Source organism: Acinonyx jubatus, chromosome A2 (assembly GCF_027475565.1).
Source record: "Acinonyx jubatus isolate Ajub_Pintada_27869175 chromosome A2, VMU_Ajub_asm_v1.0, whole genome shotgun sequence".
NCBI classification, from domain to species: Eukaryota; Metazoa; Chordata; class Mammalia; order Carnivora; family Felidae; genus Acinonyx; species Acinonyx jubatus.
In genome coordinates, this window is record NC_069383.1 from 125,855,858 (window position 1) to 125,881,457 (window position 25,600).

The 25,600-nt window shown below is 41.8% G+C and overlaps 1 protein-coding gene across 1 annotated transcript in view; it reads left to right on the plus strand.

Moving 5' to 3' along the window:
- The window catches only part of PDZRN3 (PDZ domain containing ring finger 3), a 239,239-nt gene that overhangs the window by 13,133 nt on the left and 200,506 nt on the right, over nucleotides 1-25,600 (plus strand). The window contains exons 2-3 of the mRNA XM_015066051.3: nucleotides 3,072-3,158; nucleotides 8,678-8,785. Coding sequence (XP_014921537.3) covers nucleotides 3,072-3,158; nucleotides 8,678-8,785 — 195 coding nt within the window. The remainder of the gene's footprint in view (nucleotides 1-3,071; nucleotides 3,159-8,677; nucleotides 8,786-25,600) is intronic.

Consider the following 25,600-nt stretch of genomic DNA (forward strand, 5'->3'; position numbering starts at 1 on the left):
AAAACCCAGCTAGACCTCTTACTAGCTCTTCCCACCTATATCATGAGGGTGGTAAGAGTGCCAGTGGAGGAGATGGGTTGGATTTATTAAAGAAAATAAAGCATTTAAATAAATGTTTAATATAATTTCTGGGACATGGTAAGCAGCCAGTAAATGTGAATGCCCTGTAATAAGATTTCCTGGTTTTTCTATAATTTTTAGAGCAAGGGTTATCACACAGTGGGTTTGAAACTAGTCTTTTAAAAAATTCCGTTGTGCGTTCTCTTCTGTACATCATTTGAGATTGCCAGACTAGAGCCATCTGCCTCGGATTACTGTGTAACCGTGCAGTTTCTGTCATTAGTTAGGAAAGCCAGAAATGCAAGATATGTGTGATAACTCAGTCAAATTCCAATGTATTTCTAACTTTTTCACCCCTCTAAGATAGCAAAGTGAGACGTGGACTTACCAGGATTTTGCTTTTCCAAGGCAGAGAGATATAAACTATTTCAGTTTGCGAATCCTCACGTTTACATTTCAGAACTATCTGGTTGATCCCGAATGTTTATTCTGTTAGAACAGTGACGTTCTTGGCCGGTAACTTGTGTACATCAAATTTAATTGTATCAGTACCACTGACAGACGGATACTCTGGATGGTGGTACCAGGGATTGGAGATCTTTTTTTTTTTTTTTTTTTTTGCAAAATTGGTAGTTTGTTATTATAGAGGCTTTTCTGTTTTTGCTTAGGTACAGCAGCTTGATAAGAGAGTTGTTTGCCTTTTACATTAAAACACTCTGTTTTACATATCAAGTAAGCGAGCAGGTGGAAGTGAGTATTTTATTGCGTTGTTCTTACAGGACACTTAGTTCTTTCATTAAAAACTGTCTTTTTCTTCTTTTTTTTTATTACTTATTTTTGAGAGAGAAAGAGAGAGACTGAGACAGAGTGAAAGTGGGGGAGGGACAGAGACAGAGAGACAGAATTGGAAGCAGGCTCCAGGCTCTGAGCTGTCAGCACAGAGCCCAACATGGGGCTTGAACTCATGAACCCTGAGATTATGACCTGAGCTGAAGTCGGATGCTTCACTGACTGAGCCACCCAGGTGCCCCTAAAGACTGTCTTTTTCTAATGAAAAATTGTCATTTTTGTTTTTACAGGATTTTAATAATTGATGCTTAGGCTTATGTAACAGTTTTAAAATTTTGAAAAATTCTAATATTTTAAATTCTGTACACTAGGCAGGAGAAACGGTTGTGGTTACTAAGAGCTTTAAACGGGGCACCTGGGTGGCTCAGTCGGTTGAGCATCCAACTTCGGCTCAGGTCATGATCTCACGGCTTGTGAGTTTGAACCCCGTGTCGGGCTCTGTGCTGACAGCTCGGAGCCTGGAGCCTGCTTCGGATTCTGTGTCTCCCTCTCTCTCTGCCCCTCCCCTGCTCATGCTTTCTCTCTCTCTCTCTCAAAAATAAATAAACATTCCAAAAAAAAAAAAGAGTTTTAAGCACGTAGGTAATTTTGTATATCGAGGCCCATTAGCCATACACACAGAAACACACACACACACACACACATATATTTGGTTCTGTTGGGCACATTAAAAAAAATTTTTTTTTTACATTTATTTATTGCTGAGAGACAGACACAGAAGGTGAGCAGGGGAGGTCAGAGAGGGTGGGTGAGACACAGAATCCGAAGCAGGCTCCAGGCTCTGAGCTGTCAGCACAGAGCCTGATGCGGGGCTCAAAGTCACAAACTGCGAGATCATGACCTGAGCTGAAGTCGCTTAACTGACTGAGCCACCCAGGCACCCCAGTGCTGGGCACATTTCTGCTGCCCAAATACAGAACCACAGTTCTTTGTTGACAACTCTAGGTTTAAATGGAGCAGTGCTTCAGAAAAGCCATTGACTGCCCGTCAGAAAGAGTGGTTTCCCTTGCCAGTGTAGCTGGGTCAGATACTTGGCATTCATGCCATTCAAATGTTGTCATTTATTTCCACAGAAAAAGGAGAAGGCAAAGGTTTGATCAGGAAGTGGTAAATATCAGAACAAAATCTATTTTGTCCTAAGCTGTTACGGTTTTTTTTTTTTTAAGCTTCTAACGAAGCATTCATATCTTAAAAAAATGTAGTGTTTAAATAATACCATGTTTAAACAGAAAACGTGAGTGAAGCGTTTGCGACTCTCTGCAGTCCCTACGTGTAAAGTTTTGTGTATCATTCAAATAAGTGGAAACATTTCAGTGGTGTCTTGGTGAGGTTAATGTTGATGTCAATGCCTGTTTAGTGACAGTGTGCACCTAAGGTTAAACCTATTTTTATTCATCTGTCTGTTACTTGAGAGTGTTCGCTAAGGTGCCATGGAATCTCTGTCCCTTCTGACTGTTCACCATTGCCTGTGAGACCCGCCTGGGTGACTTCTGCTTGTTTGATTTAAAGGGGTTCACACTGACCAGCCTCCTTTGAACAGAGTGTTTTCTGTTAAATGTCTCGGCATCTCCTGTGGACTGGACAGTAATTACTTTGTGAAATTGCCCCCCTCCCCCTTGCTCTGCAGTAAGATACAGGATTTTTCTCTTTCCCCTCCACGTTCGCGTCTGACTTTGCACAGACTGCTTTTCCCCCAAGTCTCTCAAACACAGATGACTATTGACAGGCCATACATGTGCTCAGACTTCCGAGAGCCTTGCTCCTTGAACCTCTCATGACAAAACAAGAATGGCGCTGTTGAGGATGGTTGAGAAACGGAAAGTAGCTGTCTAGACAGCTGGCGTGCGATGGGCCAGTCAAAGGAAAGATGCGTGTGCAGACCAAGGAGTCATTGATAGATAATGTTCATTAGGCATGTCTGGACATCGCCAGACATTCTTATGCGGGCACTGCAGGGTTGGGATCTAGAAACGTTCGTAACCTCCTCAATACAGGACACGGTTTCAGCTTGGGCCCTAAAAGTTGCCTTGCTTAAACTACCCAAGAGACGTAGGATTTTAATGATGAGCTAAGAGCCCGTGAGTCTGCTTAGATAGAAAGGAAATTGCTACCATTTATTCCCTGTTTGTAAATAAAATTTTGAACTCCTCTGTTCCCTACAGGGAGAAGAAACCAAAAGTCTGACTCTTGTCCTACATCGAGACTCTGGCTCCCTGGGATTCAATATTATCGGTGGCCGGCCTTGTGTGGTATGTTAATTACTAAAAGTTTTCCTTTCCCTGCTGTACGAGGAAGACGGGTCAAGGTTTGGGGAGTGAGAAGTAGAAACCTCGCTCACCTCATTCTGCTCTCTTTAATTAGGGAGTTCATTGTTTATCTAACATCTTCACCCTCAGGAGTTTTTATTTAGTTGTGGTCTCCTAAAATAGCATCGTCCTAGTAATACAACAACTTATCTAAACCGTTTAGGTTTGGGGGGGGGGGGGCATGTCTGGTTGGGTAGCAGTTGAGTGAAGAACGTTGTGTGAGATGCGGCCAGTTGGAACAGAGTAACCCAGCTGGAGCGGGGACTCTGTGCCTGGAAGTCTGATCTGGAGCTCTGCTCTGTCAGCTCTTCATTAGTCAGGGACAGTTCCTCATTTGTAGACGATTGCGTCCCTTTGCTTTTCCTCCCACTGCAGCTCACCCCGTTCATCATTAGCTCCCCCTCCAGAAAGAGGAGGTCAAACTCAGACCAGTAGGTTTAACTGGGAGGAAAATGGCCGCTGAAACGGCTCTGGGGACCAGACATGGCAAAGGGCGCGTTGCAGGATCTCCCCTTTCATATGGGGTTATCTGAATGTGCATCGTCTGTTGCTCGTTTCTTCTGCTCGCCATTTCCTCGTCTATTAGTGTAAAAGGAAAATAGTCCAAGGGAAGGAAAAGAAAATCGTGAACAGGGGCTGTTTGGTAGGAGCTGGGAGATGCTGTAGAGGCCAGGGAGACTGGGTCCCTGTGGTCATGGAGTTTGTGTCCTGGTGGGGACATCAAGCAAGAAACAGGTAAATAATAACAGTTACGGATTGGGGGACATGTGATGCAGGAAAAAAATGGGAGCACGGCAGGTGGTAGAGACCAAGCAGCAAGGGGTGTCGCTGGCCAGGGTGATCAAGAAAGAGCGGAGAAGATGTTAAGCTGAATCCTGAAGGATAAGGAGATACCAGGCATCCGTATGTGGCTAAACTGTGTGCCTGGGTTGGCTCACCCTTGGGGCCCAGATATACTGTATTTAGTTGAGTGCTCTTAACTGTAAAAAATTGAGCTTATTTAGTTAGCTCTAAATTATATTTTCACTGCTGAACTATGGTACGTGACTTAAAAAAGTTTCATGCAAAAAGCAGCATTTTAAAAGATGAAATTAAAAGGTGAGTGTGAATAAAATTTCTCGTATGTTCTTTGATCGTTCCAGTGCATTGCTTTGCATGGGCCCATCTTTGAAGACCACTGAGCTAGAGGAAAGTGAACAGGCCTGAGGAAGCCCATGCAAAGCCTAGAATAGGGTCGGAGTTGGCATTTGGGGAAACTGCAAAGAGTTCAGCGTGGCTAGAGTAGAGGAGCGGGCAAGAAGTGGTCAGAAAGAGACTGGGAGAAGATGGGGGAGTTAGCGTGAGGAGAAATGAGGGTTGAGTTCCCTTGGCTTTAGGCCAAAGCCACAGTTTCAAAAACACACAGGGTTAATTTTAAGAAATGACAACTTAACTTACAGGTGATATGTAGCCATTAAATGACGGACTGACCCATTATCTGTCCTATAAAACATACATACAGAGAAGAACCCTTCAGACCACGAGATTAAACTGTGAGAATGAAGAGGGGTGGGGACATTTTGCTGAGATGCGCACACACGGTTGTGTTTGTCTCCTTGTCTCGGTGACTTTCTTAAGAAAGTGTAGAATTCTGTCCCGTTGGTACTTTTTTCCTTTTGACTGTAGCCATTTGGCTGAACAGCTTGGCAGCATGTTGCAGTGCTGCTCTGCTTGAGTCCTTGCTGCCAGGAGTCCACACTCGCCAGCAAAGGGCAGGGCTGAGGGAGGGGCTCGGATGTCTAAGTAATTGGTCCCAGGAAACGAGCGGTCCGTGTTCCCCAACTTGTTTTAGAATGTGTTGTGCTCTGCCGCTTAGGGCGAATGACAGAGGCCGTCCTTGATTTGGCCTCGTAAATATTATTTCTCCTGTCCCTACTCACTGTTAATAGTTTCAAGAAATGACTTCAACCAGCTAAGATGCACTTCACCGTTAGATGTTTCAGCAACTTCCACAGGAGAAAGAGCCCAAACCAGGAAGGTCTGTTCTCTGCCTCACCAAAGCATATGTAGGAAAAAGGAGCCCACCGTTGGCAAAATGCTTGAAATGGAGAGGATGCCTGTGTCTTGGGGATGGTTGGAGAACTTGACACATGAAAGGCCGTGAAGATTGTATTTATTTTCTGTCCCTCTCTGGGAAGAAAGGCCACTCCCAGCCTCATTGGAATATGGTTCTTTCTTGTGCTTATCAAAGTACATGTTTTAGGTACTTTTTTTTTTCTTTCTCCTTTAAAAAGCTGATTGAAGTGAAAGCCAGAATGAATTTTGTAGCATTCATAAGTGTTCTTAGTTACTGTGGTCTTTTTTCAAGAACTGCGTGCATGTCCCCTGGAGGAAAGTTTAATTCCATATGCATGTGGTTACAATAGTGTTTTTAAAAAACTTGTCCTGATTAGCAGAAATAGCATAATGAACCCTAAATGTATTCTGAACTGTTGCCTGGAAATCTGGCAGGTCATTGAGAACACGCTAAAAAGCCAAGATGAGCAACAATGCACACTCATTGTTAGTAACTGGAAGTGGAAGGCAGTACCCATGACGTGTGCGTTTCCCAAGGTATTCTTGTGTTAGATGCTTGGTTGGGTTGTGACATAAGCCCAGCCGGGGGGCGCTGACACGAGTCTTTTCCTTGCATGATGCACTGCCCTTCGCAGAGTCACATCATTCATTCATTAATTCTTCTATCCCTTCAGACACAGCAGCCAGTCTGGTGTGTCAAACCTGTCACTTTGGCCTTTGGCAGGTATTCTTCATCTTCAGGTACCCCTCTGATGGAAACAATCCCTTTGATTTTTCCTTTTCTCAAGCTGGCAAAACAAAACAAATCCCGAGCCGTGTTAGTTCACCTTGATAAATAACTTGGACTTAAAATGTATTCAGAGAGGGACCAAACAAAGAATCGAGCAATGTCTTTGAAGAGACACATCTAGCTTTCCGGGATGGGATTGCTTTGGTTTTCTTGGATTTTGTCCTTGCTGTATTTTTTTTTTTTTGCGTTCTTTCTCCACCTCCTACCACTGTCTTATTAATTTAACCTGAATTGTGCTGTTTGCTTTTGCCTGTTCCTCTGCTTTTGCTTGAACTTACTGATTGTCCTAAGAAAAATTACTTGTACACAAAGTAGTATTCTGCAAAACAAACCAACGTCAAAATCCTGTTCCCAACTCCCTCTTCCGGCAAGAAATGCAAAGCAACGAATTCAGAGTAAGTGCACATCTCTTTTCATTGGGTATATTGACATCACCTCTTAGGGAACCCACAATTGCCCACAAATCAAATCCTGTGTGGTCCATTGAGATTCTTCAGGTTTCTCCAGTGGAATATTCCATAGCCTGGAATGTGGAACTTCCGAATTAATGCTTCTTGTTGAGATTTTTCTCCATAGGAGGCAGTATTGCACTTTGAGCGTGTGTAAGGGAATGCCTTTAGTTTTGAAACTGACCTGTGCTACTTTTTAGCTCTGTGACCTCTGATAAGTTATTTAACCTCTCTGTCTCAGGTTTTTCCTCTATGAAATGGAGAATAATACAGTACTCACCATTTTTAGTTATTGGAAGGATGAAACAGTGGACACAGGGTGCTCCCTACCTGCCTGCTGCCTAGCGTGTAGTCAGTAAATAGAAGCAGTTGCCCAACTGTGTACTTAAAATTGAGATATGCGTGTGGGGAGATACATGAATGTGCTGGGATTAGTGCATTAGTGAGGCGGCTGTGAGAGAGAAAGGAGGCAGGGAGAAATCCAGACAGTGAAGGGTTAGTCTGCAGTGGCCCCATGCAGGGTGCTGTGATGCTGGGCAGGGCTGCCTGTTGAGGATGGCTGATCTAGCACAGCACCCACAGTCTCTCTGACCCTTCTCTCTTGGAAGAGTGTTGATAGAATCCAGATGTCAGTTTGGAGACCTGTCTTTGTCACGGGGGGATAAATGTTGGGGAAAACACTTAATGCTCATTTTAGGTTGTGATTTTGATTTCTTTTGAATCCTACTTATGACCTTATAGGGTGTGTGTGTGTGTGTGTGTGTGTGTGTGTGTGTGTGTGTGTGTGTTGGAGAGACAGGGGTGAGGATGGAGGGAGAGAGAGAAGAGGTATAGAGTGTGTATTTGCTTATTCTTATCCATTGCTCTTTCACTTGAAGCGGTCGATTGAACTACGTTCAAGTCCTCCCTTTCTCCTTTAGAATATGGGTCTTTTCTTTTCTGTTTAAAGAGAAAAATTTTATATTTTCCTTGTTACTTTTTAACAAATGGGATTTATATGTATTTCTGTATACAGAAATTATTTTTAAAATAGATCATCTTACAGCCTTATGGCAACTCCAGAATTTGGAGTTTCTGTGGAAGATCCTGAAATTACTTTTCAAATGCTTTTGTTTGGAAACAACACATACTTGGGCCATTTAACTTATAAATCCATCTGTTAATCACTAGAAATTTAATCCACACACTTGGAGAGAATTCATCCCAGTGCTGTTTGGAAAGAAGTTCATGAACAAGCTGTGAGGGTTTTTTTTTTATGAGCTTGTTGGAGCTTTTTGATTTTAAATAAAGGAAGGAGTTTGAGCAGCGAGCCGTCGCTTTTCCCAGAAAGTTTCAGTCCAGACTTTGAAAGATCTAAAGGGATTTGAGATTGGAGATGAAAATTTATTAGGATTGGGGTGCTGGTGGTGAGCTTTTCTAATGTAAATCAGAGCACGCATAAAACACCTATTTTCACAATCAAATTGTTGGGTGCTTAAAAATTTTAATAGTACTTTGTGCTGGTGAGGCTATGGAAAAACACTCTCATGAGCTATGAGTGCTTAATTTGGCAATGCCCGTCAAATCTACATATCCTTGGACCACTGGTTGCATTGATAGGGATATGCCCTAGATAAATACCGCAAAAGATATTTCATTGTACAGGTTGGAAGAAGGTATGAGACACATCATTGTCTCTGAGAATGGCAACTGGAAGCTGCTTACTATCCCATTACTGGGATACCGTTCAGCGATTTAAGGGAGTGAGGTAGAAAGGAAGACTGGAGAAAAGTCCCTAAGATTTGTGAAGTTAAGCAAAAGAGGCAAGGCGCACAAGAATTGAGAGAGCACACTCCCGTTTGTATGCATGAAAAAGGAACAGATACATGTTGAAGAAAGGTGATCTGTGAAAAATGTTTTGGAAAGGGTATATAAACTGCCAATAGATGCTATAAAGGGGAAAAGGACACTGGGTAGGAAGTGGCAAGGACTTACACATTTTGATAGGTTTTGAAACATCGTACCATGTGCATGTATTAATTTTAGATTAAAACAGAAATTAGGGGTAACAGATGGGCTTTCACCCCATTGCCACTTTTGACATAAGCTCGAGTCCATCATAGTTTAAGAGTGTAAGCTTTAACCAAGTTAATGCCTAGCATTCATGTGTGTGTTTTTTTAACCCAAAGGACAACCAAGATGGATCGTCCACTGAAGGAATCTTTGTATCCAAAATAGTTGACAGTGGGCCCGCAGCCAAGGACGGAGGCCTGCAAATTCATGACAGGATTATTGAGGTATGTGAATGCTGGGCAGTGTCTTTTAATAGGCTGAATGCCATCCCGTCTTCGTCCGGTTCACTTTGGTCAGGGAGGGAGGCCTGAACCCTCCTGATGGTTGGGCAGGAGAACTCTCCCATTGTGTGGGACTTTATGGAGTGCTGATTGCCTTGGTGTTAAGTTTTTGTTTATATTAAATATAGAGAAGCCAGATTATGAGTGTCATGTTCACAATTTGGCTCTCTTCCTTTAGTCTTGCATCTGTTTTGTGGGCTTCAGTTACAGTTTTGTGCAAAAGCCGTTGGAGAGTTGTCTGTTAGTTAGAACCAGATGAGCAATCCCTGTTGTGCACATTGTGTCGGTGTTCACGTTGGTTCCCAGGGTAAGATTGTGGCAGCTCTGGGGGCTTGCTCATGTCCTCCCAGCTCGCGGCACACAGTTACTGCTACAAATGCATCGTTCTGTCTTCTGTTGCCGGTTTTACCAAGTGATGGTCCAGGGATGTGCAGGCAAAGTTTGATAGGATAGTCACTCACATCATTCCCAACTCTGTCTATTCAGTTCTTCATGGAGCATTTTAAGGTTTTATAGAGCAGGTTTGTGGATTTGCTATATGGAGGAAGTAGATCTCCTGGCCCACCATCCAACACACTGGAATAGGGTCACATAGATGGCCTCAGATGCCCCAGGTTGCCCAAAGGGAGACAGTTACTCATTGTCTCCTTGTATGGGCTCTTGGTGCAAAGTTGGATACAAATGACTGTTTTCTGCTGCTTTTTTTGATCATTTTGATTGCTCTTTTAATGGGTAAATACATGGACTAAGTGGTTGGGTGTCCTGTGAGGAAGAAACTAAATAGGAGAATCCTAGATAATATGTTGAATCCCACAAGAAAGTCTCCAAGGCCATAGCCATGTAACACGGCACATTAAACGGGGAACAGGAAAAGCAGCACTGTTGGTATTCCAAACACATTAGTGTAGCGTCTGTATTTCTTGAGTGTTTTCATGGTCCGTTTCAAAACTTTGGGCTGAGTGGGAACTCTGACTATGAGATAAGCCATGAGTGGAGTTCATGTAACCCACTGGAATTTGGCCACATGCTTCTCCCCAGAGAAAGGAGCCTTGGGAAGACAGAGAACAAAGTCTGGCTTTCCATTCTTGTTTGAATGAATTCTGCAATGTGCGAAGCAGAACACTTCAGGATCATTTATGTCCTCAGGAAAACAGGCAGTTAAACGTCACCAGGAAAACAAACTGAACATGTTAGGGTCTAAGAGTCACTTTTCTGCGGGAGCGGGTACATCGTGGTCACTTACGTATTAAAGGGATACTTGATTTTGTTTTAAGGACGTTATTAATATTGTTACATCCCCATTGACTTTCTGAAGCGTTCTTAAACTTGGAGCTCTTTTTACTGCATGTTTTAGGGTCAATCTTTGTATTTCCCAGGTCAGGGGAGTGGATTTTCCCGAAGAGAAATTGGCTTGGACAAGAGCACTTTCTCAAGAGCTCAAAGGCATACTTACTGTCTTTTTTTTTTTTTTCCTTCTTTTTGTCTGAGAGAGAAAGAATACATTTTCTGAGGCTATTGTTCAGAAAGATAAGTACAGCTTCCGTTGCCAGGGGTTTGGTGGAACAGCCAGTTTCTCTAAGTAATGGAATTTCATTGCTCTTATGTTTTGCAAATGAGAAATCTACAGCTGGGCAGGATTTTCTCTTGGCAGAGGGGGGATCTGTATTTGAAATGTGGAGGATGGTTTCTGGTAAGTCACATTCCCCTTTTGGACAGTATGTAAAATATGAATCATGTCCCAGTGTTGAGATGGAAAGAAGGATGATCGCAACAGAGAAACAACATATGTGTCATTGCAGTCGACACACCGTGCCCTTCTCCATTAAACCCTGATCTCCTTTGACGTGATACGGTAATTCCCATGACTGAAAAAAGTGTTACCTGCTTCACCTCGTCTGTGTCGGAGTTGATTACTGGGCACGAATTTGATGATTTTAACTGTGCCTGTGTTTCATCACTAAGGAGAGTCAGGCACTTTCTACTTTCCTACCATATTTCTTCCTTTTCAGGGGAGTGGGCCAACTACCAGCAGACCTTCCCCGTAAGAACTTTAATTCTCATGAAAGGGTGCTTCTGTGAAATCCACGGAGACTCACTGAGTTTCGTGCTTTACTGCAGTCTTTAGGCTCTTGCTGCTGCTGTCTGCTCCCTGAGACCAAAGCCAGGCCGCCTCCCTTCAGTTTTTTTCTAGCAAATAGTGTTTCACTGCCCCCGATACTATCGTGAAACGAAATTTACAAAGAAAGTAATAGATGCACACACCCCTACTTGTAAGATCTCTATGTACTGTAATAGAAAACTGAAAATGAAGATAACTGATAATAAATCCCACGTATCAGGGTGTATGTGTGCGGACATGGTGACGTTTGAAGGTACCCTGAAGGTGCCAGGTGCTGGCGCCCCCTGCTAGACCCAACCTGATGTACCAGCTGGAGAGGCTGCCAGAGTGGGAAGGTGGTGCTGGGGACTCTGGCCCTGGAGCCGTGTCACCATCCGAGATTGAATTTTCTGCAGTGGTGAACAGGTTGTGGTTGAGTTCTGGCACAACCAAGTCCAGTCTTCTTGTGACTTGCACACTTCCGTGTTTGTGTGTGTGTGTATTTTTAATGTGTGCTGAAATAAACATAACCCAATCTGGACCATTTAACTATTTTTAGTCTTACCCTTCTGTGGCATTTACACGGTCATGCAGCCATCACCACCATCCATCTCCAGAGGTTTCCCGTCTTCCTTCAGTGAAACTCCCCGTGAAACAACTCCGTGCTCTTTCTGCCCCAGCTCCTGGCAACCACCATTCTACTTTCTGTTTCTGTAGGCACTCCGTGTAAGTGGAATCATGCAATATTGCTCCTTTTGTGTCTGGCTCATTCCATCTGACGTGATTCATCCTCTAGGTTCGTCCCTATTGTAAGATATATCAGAATTGCTTCCTTTTTATGGCTAAATACTATCCCACTGTGTATTGATGCCTATACCACATTTCGTTTATCTCTGTATTGACGGACACTGGATTTGCTCCCACTTTTTGACTATTGTGAATAATGCTGCTATGAACAAGGGTGTACAATCTGTATATATGTAACTGAAAAAAAAAACCCTTAGTGTGTAAATACGAAACAGAGTTAGGTTCTCCACTCCAATAATTATAAAACGTCTGTTATTTTACCTTCACAAAAGTCTGGCAGGATTTGTGTCAGTTGCATTGGAGGCTTAATGTTCATTGCATGGGACTGTGTGCATTGTAGGACTTGGAGCCTCCTTGGCCCCCTCCCCAATCCTTGTGCCAGTGAATGCCCCCACAGATTTCCAGCACTACCTCAGGGAATGGTGGGGGTACCAGAGAGAATCACTGGACTAGAGATTTATCTTACTCCAAAACCTTATGATGCACAGTGAGTTGCTCAGGAGCAGAGCTGTGAATGTGCCCCCCCTTCTAGCCTGACTGCTGGAGTTTTCTGTCTGGGGGCCCTCAAGGCATGAGAAGGCCTGAGCTGGCTCATTCTGGGGCTAGAAGTCTTGGGCCCCCTCTGATCAAGTGTCTTCCTAGCCCACATAGCTACAGCTTTGGAGCCTGACTGTTCCAGGAGCCCACGCCCAATATTTGCATCCCGTGTCCTCCTGTCTGCTTTGGATTGGGACAGACAGATTGTTGTGCCCACCCTACCTCACATCTGACACTGAGATACAGCAAGTTCCAACTTACTCAGTATTTCCTTGTGATTGTGTATGTGTGTGTTTTCTCCCTGTCCTTAATTATGAGCTGCCTCAGACCCTTTTCATAACTTCTCACCTCACCTTTGATTGCATATAGTCAGCTCCTCTTTAGAAATTTAATTTCCCCACAGTACCTTTTGTGTACCATAAATACCCCAGTGGTTTAGTTTCTCTGCCTCAGAGCCTAGTCTGCTTTATGAACTCCCTTTCAAAGACAACGCACTACTCTTCATATCTCAGTACCACCACATTTCTTAAAGGAACTTTGCTTTTGTCCTTTGTAACAGTTTGAAACCTTTGGAAAAATCTGCCCAGTGCCAGCTGAGTATGTGTTAACCAATGTAAACAGAATCCATAACAAATAGAGTGCTTTTTTCTGTGACCTCTAGAGTCTACTCTGGACCACCAGTCACATTCTGCCCAATTCTACTGTAAGTGATTTGGAGAAACCAAAAGGTGAAAAATCACATATGGTTGATATTACCCTGAAAAATCCGTTAGGGATGTTCCATGTGGGGAGCATACATCTCTCCCTGAGTCCACCCAGCCGATTTCCCTAGCATTGGAGCATCTCGCTGTTCCCTCAGTTGACTACCATATGAGGTATTTGACTTGTTATGCAAATACCTCATTGGGCATAGTGCTCATGCCAAGAAAAGCACAGCAAAACCAAAGCCTACTAGGAAACTGGCAAATTCACTTGGAGGCATGTGCTATCGGTATATTAGTTTCTTGGTTCAATTTTTTTTTTTTTTTTTTTTTTTTTTGTAGCTACATGGCTGGCATGGCAAATGCATGACCACATGATGTAGTTCCAGAGCAACTCTTAAACCACTTGTAGAGGCCGTCCACATTTATTTATTTATTGATTGATGGCCAGTTTTCAGGCTTCTTAGGTTGGAGAACTGAGCTCACAGCTGCATTGTGCGAGACTCCCATGTGGTAGTGAGCGTACTTGTGTGACAGTTGTTGGGTTAAATGCAGTGTCCTCTTGTACTTGGAGAGTGCAGATGTGGACTGCAGTGAAAGTGGACGGTGGCCCAGAGCCATTATTTTGTACCGTCGCCTGTAAATACAGGTTCCCCTTGAAAGCGGGAGGATATGAAGACCCACAGTTGTGGTCACAGAGGCTGTGAGACCTCAGCGGCTTTTGTGTACTCCAGTTACTCTGTTTAGTTTGCTGTAGGTCTGGTTAGCCTGTCATTGCTCATAAGGCTGGGTTGCAGGACGGACCAGAAAGCTTTAACAATACCTTCCCTTCCAGAACCAGGCTTTGATAGAACACGATGAGATTTTACCGTTTGTTATTGTTAGAAGATACTGTTCTGAGACCAATAAAAATTGCAGAATGGCCTATCATTCACCTGATGAAGCATTTATTTAAAAAAAAAAAAACAACTTGGGGTGCCTGGGTGACTCGGTCGGTTTAGCGTCTGACTTCAGTTCAGGTCATGATCTCGAGGTTCTTGAGTTTGAGGCCTGCGATGGGCTCTGTGCCAACAGCTCGGAGCCTGTAGCCTGCTTTGGATGCTGTGTCTCCCTCTGTCTCTGCCCCTCCTCCAGTCGCGCTCTGTCTTTGTCTCTGTCTCTCTCTCTCTCAAAAAAAAAAAAAAAATTACTGTCTTTTATTAAGACTCTCTGTTTATTATTATATTGACTTTTATTTTGACATAATTTCAGATATATATAAACAAATTCCTGCATAATCTCTTCCCAGATTTGCCAAATATTGACATCTATTACATTTATTTGAATTCTTTTCTCTGTCTACTCTTAATCCCTAAATATATCAGTGTGTGTGTTTTTTAGCAATAAGACGTTACCTTACAGAACTGGAGTACAGTTGTGTAAATCAGGAAATTCATATGGGGGGTGTCGTTAATCTACCAAATTTATTCAGATTTCACTAATAATCTTTATAATTTCCATTACAGTGAGAGAAAATCTTAGATCATATGTTTTATTTAGTTGTCATATTTCTTTAGTGTCTCTTAGTTGACAGCATTTGTTGAAGTTTTTTGTCTTTTACAGAAAAGGTCATTTGTAGAGTGCCTCTCAGTTTGGATCTGTTTGTTGCTCATGAATATGGATTTAGGTCATATATTTTGAATGGGAATACCACAGAAGTGATAGTGTGTCCTTCTCAGCACATCCTGTTGGGAGTCACATGATGTCAATTGGTGACATAAATTTGGACTGCTTGGTTCGAGTCCTGTCTGCCAGACTTCTCCACTATTCAGTTGTTGTTTTCTCCTTTACCTCGTATCTTACAGGGGGATATTTTGTGGCTATGTAAATATTTTGCTGCTCCTCAAACTTTAATACACTGGTTTTAACATTCTTTTATGGTGTTTACTTGAATTGATCAGTATTAGGGTGGTTGACAAATGGTTATTTTCTAACTGCATTCCTTCTGTGTTTATTAGTTGGCTTTCTACTATAAGAAAGAGTATTCTTTCCCCTGCTAAAAGTCAGTCTTTTTGGTGTTGACATGTAAAATGCAGCGAACACCTCCACAGTATTTGTTTTTTTTTTTTCTTCTCCTGCCCCTCTGTTGAACCATTTTCATTTTACCCTAATGTCCTATACTAAAGCAATGGAAGACACTGGCAAAATGATGTTCCTCTAAAATGCAGCCAATTTCTTTCATCCTAATGGTGGAAAAAGCCCTGTGTTTTAGATCAAGATGCCCAAGTTGAAGTTTTGCCCAGTTACTGACTCTGTGGTCTTGGTATCCTCAGTGGTGAGCCTTGATTTCTTCATCTCTAAAAGAGGAAGAGCATTACTGTCTCCCTTACCTGTCATGCTGTGTGGGTGGATCAAGGAGATAATGCACGTCGAAAGATTGTTGCTATTAAGTACAAATAGGAAGAATTGATTTTCTTTTAAATTAAAATTTTAGCTTCTGACCCAAGAACTTAATACCAAAGCTAAACATAGAAGTCAGCAAAAATAATTTTGACATCTGTTTTCCTCTTAACGTGTTTTGGCAAGAATATAGTGCTGCTATAGGATCATTGAGAAAACTCTGACCTGTTTCAAGGAGTAGTCGTCTCTGGAATTAACTTTGTGACCAGTTAAAACCAAATATACCCTCTCTGATCTATATTAATTGCTTTCTAATGACTGTACTGATGTATTGACTTTGTTATGTGTATTAGTGTTGTTGCTGTCTTACTATTGGGCTATTAAAACTAGTTTTTGGAAAAAAAAAAAAACCAAGAACAAGTAGGTTTTCACTGAACATCTTTGTAACAGACATCCCTGCACACCAGCCAGATAAACATACAACTTAGATGAAGAACAGAACATATGGCATGATGCAATTTGTGTATTTTAAAAGCATTTCTATATATTTGTCTTTTCATAGGAAAAATCCTCTGAGCTAATAAACATTTTATAGTTCTTAATTTTGTGGGGGATTGGGGGGAGACTTGAAATTTCTGAAGTCAGCTCATATGTGGAACTTGAGAAACTTCATAGAAGACGATGGGGGAAGGGAAGGGGAAAAAATAGTTACAAACAGAGAGGGAGGAAGGGAGGTAGTCAAACCAAAAGAAATTCTTTTTTTTTTTTTTTTTTAAATCATTTGTTTATTTTTGAGAGAGAGGAACAGAGTGCAAGCAGGGGAGGGGCAGAGAGAGGAGACACAGAATCTGAAGCAGGCTCCAGGCTCTGAGTTGTCAGCACAGAGCCCAACACGGGGCTGGAACTCAAGAGCTGTGAGATCATGACCTGAGCCTGAGTCAGATGCTTAACAGGCTGAGCCACCCAGGTGCCCCAACCATAAGAGACCCTTAAATACAGAGAACAAACTGAGGGTTGATGGGCGGGGGAGAGGGGAAAATGGGTGATGGGCATTGAGGAGGGCACTTGTTGGGATGAGCACTGGGTGTTATATGGAAGCTATGAATCACTGAAATCTACCCCCAAAACCAAGAGCACACTGTACACGCTGGATGTTAGCCAATTTGACAATAAGTTTTATTAAAAAAAAAAAAAAAAAAAGATGGCGAAGCTAAACAGTAAAAATAAAAAAATAAATTTCTCAAGTAACATTAATGTTGGAAGTCTCCAAAGTGAGCATTAGTTTGGTAATCCGTAAATAAGTAAAGATGAAACATGTGATGTTGGAAGTTTCTTCTCAGTTTTTTAAAAATTTTTTTATTAAAAAGATTTTTTTCTTATGTTTATTTATTTTTTTTTTTGAGAGAGAGAGAGAGAGAGAGAGACCAAGCACGAGTGGGGGAAAAGCAGAGAGAGCATGGGACACAGAATCCAAAGCAGGCTCCAGGCTCTGAGCTGTCAGCACAGAGCCCGATGCAGGGCTCGAGCCCATGACCATGGGATCATGACCTGAGCCACCCAGGAGTGACTTTCTTCTTCGTTTTGAATGTCACAAGGCTGGCTCCTGCTCATAGTTCTTGAAAACGTTATTTGACGTTCTCATGTCTGAAAGCTCATGGCCTCTGCCCCATGTATGGACACGTGCAGGCAGCTAGCTTTATGCTGAAACTCTGGAATCAGGGCCCTGGACACTCCTCTTTGGCAGAGCACCTCCCCCCCATTCTCAGCTTAAGTTGATCAAAGTTCGCTGATGTTGGCCTGTGTACTTGTGTAGGAGTTCCGGCTCTACTGAAGTTTTAAATCTATCCCTCATGGTCCTCTTTTAATAAAAATATTTAATTAGATCACCCACAGAGTACTTGAAAATCTAGAATAAATCAGAAGGGACTGGTGTCCCCGTTAAATTTTCTGAATAAAAATTAGGCCCAAAAAAGTATAATTTGGTAATTTCCCAAGGAAAACAAAATAAAACCGCAAACCTTTTGATAGCTGTACAGATAAAATGCATTTTATATTCACTCCTCTTCTTTACACATGATGTCTAGACACTTAACCTTGAAGTATGGGGGGGGGGGTTTGAGAACAATTTTCTTTAAAATTAGGTTTTGTCTTTCTGTCACTATAAGGCAAAGAGAGCTGGAGAGACACAGGTCTGGGGACCCTTCAGAGCAGCAGACTGACATCATTTTGGAAACAGAAACTAAGCCCATTGCCTGTAGATTAGGGTGCGGTGAGCAGGAGGAGGGAGCAGGAGGAGGGAGCGTTGATTTGGAAATTGTCAGTGCAAATTGCAAATGGGAAGACTTGGGGCGGATGGCAGCTGTGTGTGCTGATTTGCCATTATGCCACTTTCACTGGGGACTCTGAATACCCCGGGGGGTGGGAAGTGGCGGCAGCATTTCCTCTAATGATGATGAATGGTTCCCAGGAGCCTTACCAGGAAGCGCAGCTGGGACAGAGCCTGTCTGCCTCTGCCACACTGAGTGCCACACTGCTCCAGGGAGACCTTTTTACCATTTACCCGTCTTTGTCTACTTTGGTAGCCGTTTGAACTGCACAGAGTCTGTGTCCCACCCCTTTTCTCCTGAGGGTGGCACTCCCTGCTGTCTTTTTGGCTCCTCTGATTCTTTTAACTTCCATCTTTCATCGCTTCCTCTTTTCCTGCTGGTGCTAGGGAGTCATTTGACAGCTCTTGCCGGGTAGGGGAACTGAGAGCCTACGCATGTTGGTTTTCCAACTCCTCTTCCACCTCTCAAAAGAGACCTTCTGCTGCGTTTTAAAATGTGCTAAATATATATGTTTTTTGTTTTTCAATCCTTCGAGAAACTCTAGGAACGGAATCAATTTTGACAGTCTCTAATCAAAGAAAACAATTTTTATTCTTTTCACAGAATGATTGTTACTAAGAAATACCGTGTTTCCAGACACCATGATTTTTTTTTTTTTTGCTGTGAGACTTTCTGTTTTATTTTACTTATTTATTTTTTAATATAATTTATTGTCAAACTGGTTCACATCCAGTGTGTACAATGTGCTCTTGATTTTGGGGTGGATTCCTGTGACTCATCGCTTACATACAACGCCCAGTGCTCATCCCGACAAGTGCCTTCCTCACTGCCCATCACCCATTTTCCCCTCTCCTCCACCCATCAACCCTCAGTTTGTTCCCTGTGTTTAAGAGTTTCTTATGGTTTGCCTCTCTCCCTTTCTGTAACTATTTTTCCCCTTCTCTTCTGCCATGGTCTTCTGTTAAGTTTCTCAAGTTCCACATATGAGTGAAAACATATGATACCTGTCTTTCTCTGACTGAGTTATTTCCCTCAGCATAATACCTTCCAGTTCCACCCACGTTGCTGCAAATGGCATGATTTCATTCTTTCTCATGGTCAAGTAGTGTTCCATTGCATATATAAACCACATCTTCTTTATCCATTCATCAGTTGGTGGGCACTTGGGCTCTTTCCATAATTTGGCTGTGGTTGAAAGTGCTGCTATGAACATTGGGGTACATGTGCCCCTATGCATCAGCACTCCTGTATCCTTTGGATAAATTCCCAGGAGTGCTATTAGGTAGGGTAGTTCTATTTTTAAGTTTTTAAGGAACCTCCACACTGCTTTCTGGAGTGGCTGCACCAGTTTGCATCCCCACCAGCAGTGGAGGAGGTTTCCCATTTCTCCACGTCGTTGCCAACATCTGTTGTTTCCTGAGTTGTTCATTTTAGCCACTCTGACCGGTGTGAGGTGGTATCTCAGTATGGTTTTGATTTGTATTTCCCTGATGAGGAGTGATATTGAGCATCTTTTTATGTGTCTGTTAGCCATCTGGATGTCTTTTTGGAAGAGTGTCTATTCATGTCTTCTGCCCGTTTCTTCACTGGATTATTTGTTTTTCGGGTGTGGAGTTTGGTAAGTTCTTTATAGATTTTGGATACTAACCCTTCATCCAATACGTCATTTGCAAATACCTTTTCCCATTCTGTCGGTTGTCTTTTAGTTTTGTTGATTGTCTCCTTTGCAGTACAGAAACTTTTGATCTTGATGAGGTCCCAATAGTTCATTTTTGCTTTTAATTCCCTTGCCTTTGGAGGTGTGTCGAGCAAGAAATTGCTGTGGCTCAGATCACAGGGGTTGTTGCCTGCTTTCTCCTCTAGGGTTTTGATGGTTTCTTATCTCACATTTAGGTCTTTGATCCATTTTGAGTTTATTTTTGTGTATGGTTTAAGAAAGTGGTCTAGTATCAGTTTTCGGCATGTTGCTATCCAGTTCTCCCAACACCATTTGCTAAAAAGACTGTCTTTTTTCTACTGGATACTCTTTCCTGCTTTATCAAAGATCAGTTGGCCATCCATTTGTGGGTTCACTTCTGTGTTCTGTATTCTATTCCATTGGTCTGTATGTCTATTTTTGTGCCAGTACCATACTGTCTTGATGATTACAGCTTTGTAGTAGAGGCTAAAGCCAGACACAACAATTTGAGAATTTATTAGGCAGACACTTGGAACTCCTACCTAAAAAATTATTAGGTGTTTGTTTAAAAATTTGGGAGGAAGATGATTATATAGAATGATACGGTTGTGGCTTATTGAAATTTTTCAGGTTGTGGGAACGCCCGGGTGGCCCAGTCTGATGAGTGTCCAACTCTTGATTTCAGCTCAGGTCGTGATTCCAGGGTCATGGGATCAAGTCCCATGTCAGCCTCAGCACTCAGTATGGAGCCTGCTTAAGATTGTCTCTTTCCCTGTCCCTTTGCCCATCTCCCCAGCTCACATGCTCACTCTCTCTCTCTCTCTCTCTCAAAATAAAAATAAAATCTTAAAAAAAAATCTTCATGTTGTGTGATTCTTAGGATAGTAGTGGAAGAGAAATCCTTGGCTAGTGTATTATCTCTTTGTGGGTGTGAATCAAATTCCCCTTATTACGAGAGAGATCAGGATCCATAGAGAGCTAAACTGTGGTCCCTGACTGTAGGGTGTTTACCTGTAAGGCCAGTATATAGAACAAGATGGCTGACACTAGGGTTATAAGAAAGCCAGTCAGTACCTAGAATGGTTAAGTCACACACTCTGAAATTAGAGCAAATTTTGAATTCTAGTCCTGCCATTTGCTATTGTTAGCCTTAAAACTACCAGCTATTTTTCCAGAAAAAGGTGGGTTTGTCTGCGAAGAGTAGAGAATTGGAATCCGGGATAAGTAAGCTACAGCAAATCTATAGGCAAGTTCAACAAACCAAAGAGAGGAACATTATTGTATGGAAAAGGAGGAGGAAGTTGGGAGGAGTTGTTTTGAATAAAATTACATTAAAGGGAATCAGGAATTCAGGGTGATGATGATTTCTCTTTGGGTAAGTTGCCAGGGGTATTTGATTTCTTGTAGGAGATATAACATGTATCTTCCCCTACTGGGGTTTTTCTTACAGAGTTCTGTAATTGACAGTTCTTCTTGTAATTGAGTGGTACAGCTCTCCCTACCAGCTTCTCCTTCTACCATCTCAAGTCTACTTTAGCGAGGTTTCCCTGTGTAAATTTCCACACTACCCTCATGACCTTGGAGAAGCTTATTATTATTTCCGGGCACTGCTTTCTTCTGTAAAATATGGACACTGTTTCATATATTATAAGGTTGCTATAGTAAAGAAAATAATGCGTGTGTCTGAATACTGTAAATTTGGCCCCAGAATAAACACTCGCCAGGTGGTTAGCTTTGCTGGGTTGTTTCCTGTAGTTGTGTAGAGGCTGGCCTGGAGGGACCTTGCAGCAAGCTCAAGCTTTGATGATGATTGTATGGCACAGTTTCGTGAGCCTGAAATTACAGTTGTGAGTAGATCATTTTAATTTGGTTTGGAGTTCTTTTTTAAGTTAGTGACCTTTTGAATCTGGATTGAGAAAGAGCTGTCACTTCCTAAGGCCATATAAATCACAGTAATTGATCAATCAGAAATAATTCTTAATTTACATCATAGTGTGAACAACATGGTAATTCATTGCATATGTGCTGACTTAAGTGTTCTAAAAATAAAGTAAAACAATTGCGTGTTTAATATCAGCTATTTTTAAAATGCCAGAACAGAATAAGATTTCCATTTTTAAGTTGACTCATGAAGAATGTTGGGATTTTCTTAAAACTGTGAAGGGTTTCTTTGACTACCTCATCCCTTAAGATTACAAGTCACATTTAATTTCTTTCTGTATCTTGATGCTAATATAATACACCAGTGTAGAAGAATTGAAAAATACAATAAAGTATAGAGATGAAACTAGAAACCGTTACTGATAGTAAGCATTGTCTCTTTAAAAAAAAATTTTTTTTAATGATGTTTGTTTATTTTTGAGAGAGAGAGAGAGAGCGTGAGTGGAGGAAGGGCAGAGAGAGGGAGACACAGAATCGGAAGCAGGCTCCAGGCTCTGAGCTGTCAGCACAGAGCCCGACGTGGGGCTCGAACTCACAGACTGAGAGATCATGACCAGAGCCGAAGTCAGACACTTACCTGACTGAGCCTCTGGGGCACCCCAGTAAGCGTTGTCTTGACAAAAGGAGAGGAAGAGATAGAATCAGATGTGTGCCAGGATCTGATGGGGCATGGAAATTGCATAAGGGACACATATTTATTACTTGTTTTTAAACTGTCTTAACTGGAAACAGCTCAAATAAAATAGGATTAAGTATGATTTTGTTGTGGCATTGTTAATGGATTTCTAACGCTTTATATCATTTTTGGAAATACGCTTATAAGAACGTTTGGTGAGTATTGATGTTCATGGTGACTTAGAAGAGATTGCGGGTGATAAAGGAATTGTAGAGGAGGAGGAATCAAGCAAGAAAAAAAGTATTTCATCATATTTTTATTGAAACCTCCTTAAACTATCAATAGAGCAACATCTGAATTTTCTTCCGTGATTAAAAGGTAAGTTTGACTTACCTTCTACTTCATTGTTTCCTTCTAGAGGACTAGTGGTGATGGTATCACAAGCTGGTGACGGTTTTAATTTCTCTATTTGGTGTCCTAATCAGCGTCTTGGTATCTAGAGAACTAATTTCCTTTGCTGTATGAACCAGCAGAAGGAAAGTGATCACACAGGACGTTAAATGCTAAGTTTCATGGAATCATGTTCACAGAAATGTTGCCTTAATCTTGGCGTTGGGGTTTTAATGAAGTTCTAAATGACACTTTAACTTATATTACTAGACAGAGTCCTTTAATTTACTGTGTTTTGACGCATAAAAGTTTTTGATTGCCTAAAGAGCTTGTAAAATAATAGGTTTTACATATATGTATCTGTGTGACTCTCTATGAGTATATGAATCTGTGGGTAAGTGTGTATGCCTGAATACATAGCTCTTCCTTAAATTAACGTGAGTCACTTGCGAGATTTGCTTTTATTTTGTATGAGTCACTCAATGGAGACTCAAGACCAATTGAAGGTCTAAGCTATTTTTAATATAGTCCCTGTTTGGTAGGTAACCTTGGTTTATACTCTGTAAGAAAGGAAAGGAGAATCCTGTGGGCAGATGGTATTATGTAAAATAGAGGCAAGGAAATCTTTGTTGTGACAAGGTGACTTAATTACCTGTGAAGCCTATTCATAGGTAAATGTAGGTTACTTGGCCATATATACTCAGTCTTGTAAGTGAAATGCAGTCTCATCTGCTGAACTCACTAGATTTAATAGAGCATACAGGGAATTACACTAATTCAGAGAGAAGAAGAGAAGAAAGGAAGTTGTTCTTTCTATCAAAATATTTTCCTTTTCCCCCTTTAGTTAGTTTGAAAGTTAAGTACATATAAGCATCCTTTGCTTTTTACCATAATTAGAACATTAAAGGCATTCAATATGAGCTGTTGGTAGGTTTTTGTTATAACTGATCCCAGTTCTAAGTGAGCTCTCAAAGCTTAAAATAGAGGTTTAAGGAGAGAAAAATCTGATAAGCTTCCATTCGTTCTGAATCCGTTTATTCCAGTCTTGTTAAGCATGATACATGGGAGAAATACAAGCCAGAGGGTGTAAAAACAATGTCATATTATTTCCCTGAAGGACCAGCCATTAAACTTCTATGAACATACGTGGGAGAGGAAATTAGGCCTTGCGATACACCGCAGGGCAGGAGAGAGAGTGCACCCTCATCTGCAGAAAATCGGAGTGATGGATGGTCAGTTAGGCCTGTGTAGCATTTCGTACTGATCAGCAAACTGAAACAAGTGTTTGTCAAACTTCAGTCATCTATCTTCTTACCATCTCTGTGCCACCTGTTTTTGTGAAATACCTAACATTGTTTTAAAGCAACATACATTTGTTTAACTTAAACTTATTTAAAAAAAAATTTTTTTTTTAACGTTTATTTTATTTTTGAGACAGAGACAGAGCATGAACGGGGGAGGGTCAGAGAGAGGGGGACACAGAATCTGAAACAGGCTCCAGGCTCTGAGCTGTCAGCACAGAGCCTGACGCGGGGCTCGAACTCACGGACCGTGAGATCATGACCTGAGCCGAAGTCGGACGCTCAACCGACTAAGCCACCCAGGCGCCCCTAACTTAAACTTATTTTAAAAAGGAGACTGTGTCATGATTGTAAGTGGAAAGTCATTTTCATGTGGTGTAAAGAGAAGATAGTAATAAAAATAAAAACAATGAAAGGGTAGAGTTGGTAAATTTCAGCTTGTACTATCACTGGCTGATCACTGATCCTGAGCCTTGCTTTCTCTTTGAGAGCAAAATTATTCTTTGGATTCATACGGATGATGACTGGAAGCAAGCCCCAGGAGAGATTTGGGGTGTGGACCCCATTCTAATCTTCCTTTGGGTCATGGTTAATGAGTGGACTCAGGCTGTGAAAATGCATAATGATGTACACGTAAGGTTTATTGACTTCCTATACGTATGTCACACCTAGACGGTTTTATTCCTAAAAATGATGTTACCAGCATTTAGGCCCCATATTGTTTCTGTCCCCTCCACATTGCTTGGAAATTTACAACAGAAAGGTGTGCTCATTAGGTCCGTCAAGGTCCTTGAAAAGCATAGCCCAGAACCACCTACAGTACATGTCGCCTGTTTGTGACTTCATCTTTCCTGTGTGGCCATGAGCCAGTCTGGGCTAACTGCTCTGTGCAGCTACTTAAGTTTGTTTGGTTGAGGAATGAGGAGCTTTTAGAGATTACAGTCCACTACAGAGAAAAATAATTCCATCATTGTTAAAGAACTTCAGAGGCAAAAGGTGAATATTAGTGTCATAAGCCACAAATCAGGGATTCCATCGTTGATCAACTTTTATTTGTCTTTATACATTAAACAACAACAACAACAACAACAACAACAACCATGCTGTGGGTAGGCATTCCAATCGTAGCTGTAGTTTGAATTCCATTCCATTCATAGTTTGTAGTACGAACATTTGTCGATTGATGCAACCCAAACATGGATCTAGGAACTGCTTGGGGTACAGAATGAATACGTCACAGGAGTGAAAGGTACAGCATAGGAAATACAGTTAGTGGTGTTGTTTAGGACTGTGGTGACAGAAGGTAGCTACTTTGGGGTTAGCACGGCATAATGTATAGCTTTATCAGAGAATCACTATGTTGTACACCTGCAATTAATGTAACGCTGTGTCACCTACACTTCAGTAATGCAAACACCTGGAACAGCTTGTGGAGACTGCTCTTCCAAAGACCGACAGTAAGAAATAGGTTTTATGTAAAAACAAGTGAGAGTGGGTCCTGGTGCATATGCACAAAAATTGAAAAAATGTTGATGAGAGATACTTGACTAGACGCAGCAGTCTGGTATTTCTGTTTTATTCTTGTCTTTTTTTCATGCTCTTTGCCACCCACCAAGTTGATGGCATGGCTCACTAAAGGGCAGTGACCAGCCATTTAAAAACCTTCTGCTCTGGAGGACAGAGCATGTTGATAACTTCCATGTTGATCGCAGATGTGTTTTTCGGATATTATCCCTTGGAATCTGTCAGATTTGCTGAAAGCATGCCTAAGTCTCAGCTCTTACAAGAAGAATGGAATCAAATGTGACATTAGAATGTATGACCATATTTGCAAAAATAAGTCTCATTACCTATCAACTTTCCCCTTACAAAGTTCTTGCCTGAGGCAAAGTTCACAGGCTGTGCATGCCCACCAGCAGACAGATGGCATTAGTGGTCACTTGTGTCATAATATAATAGACGTACCACACAGGGACCTAAGTT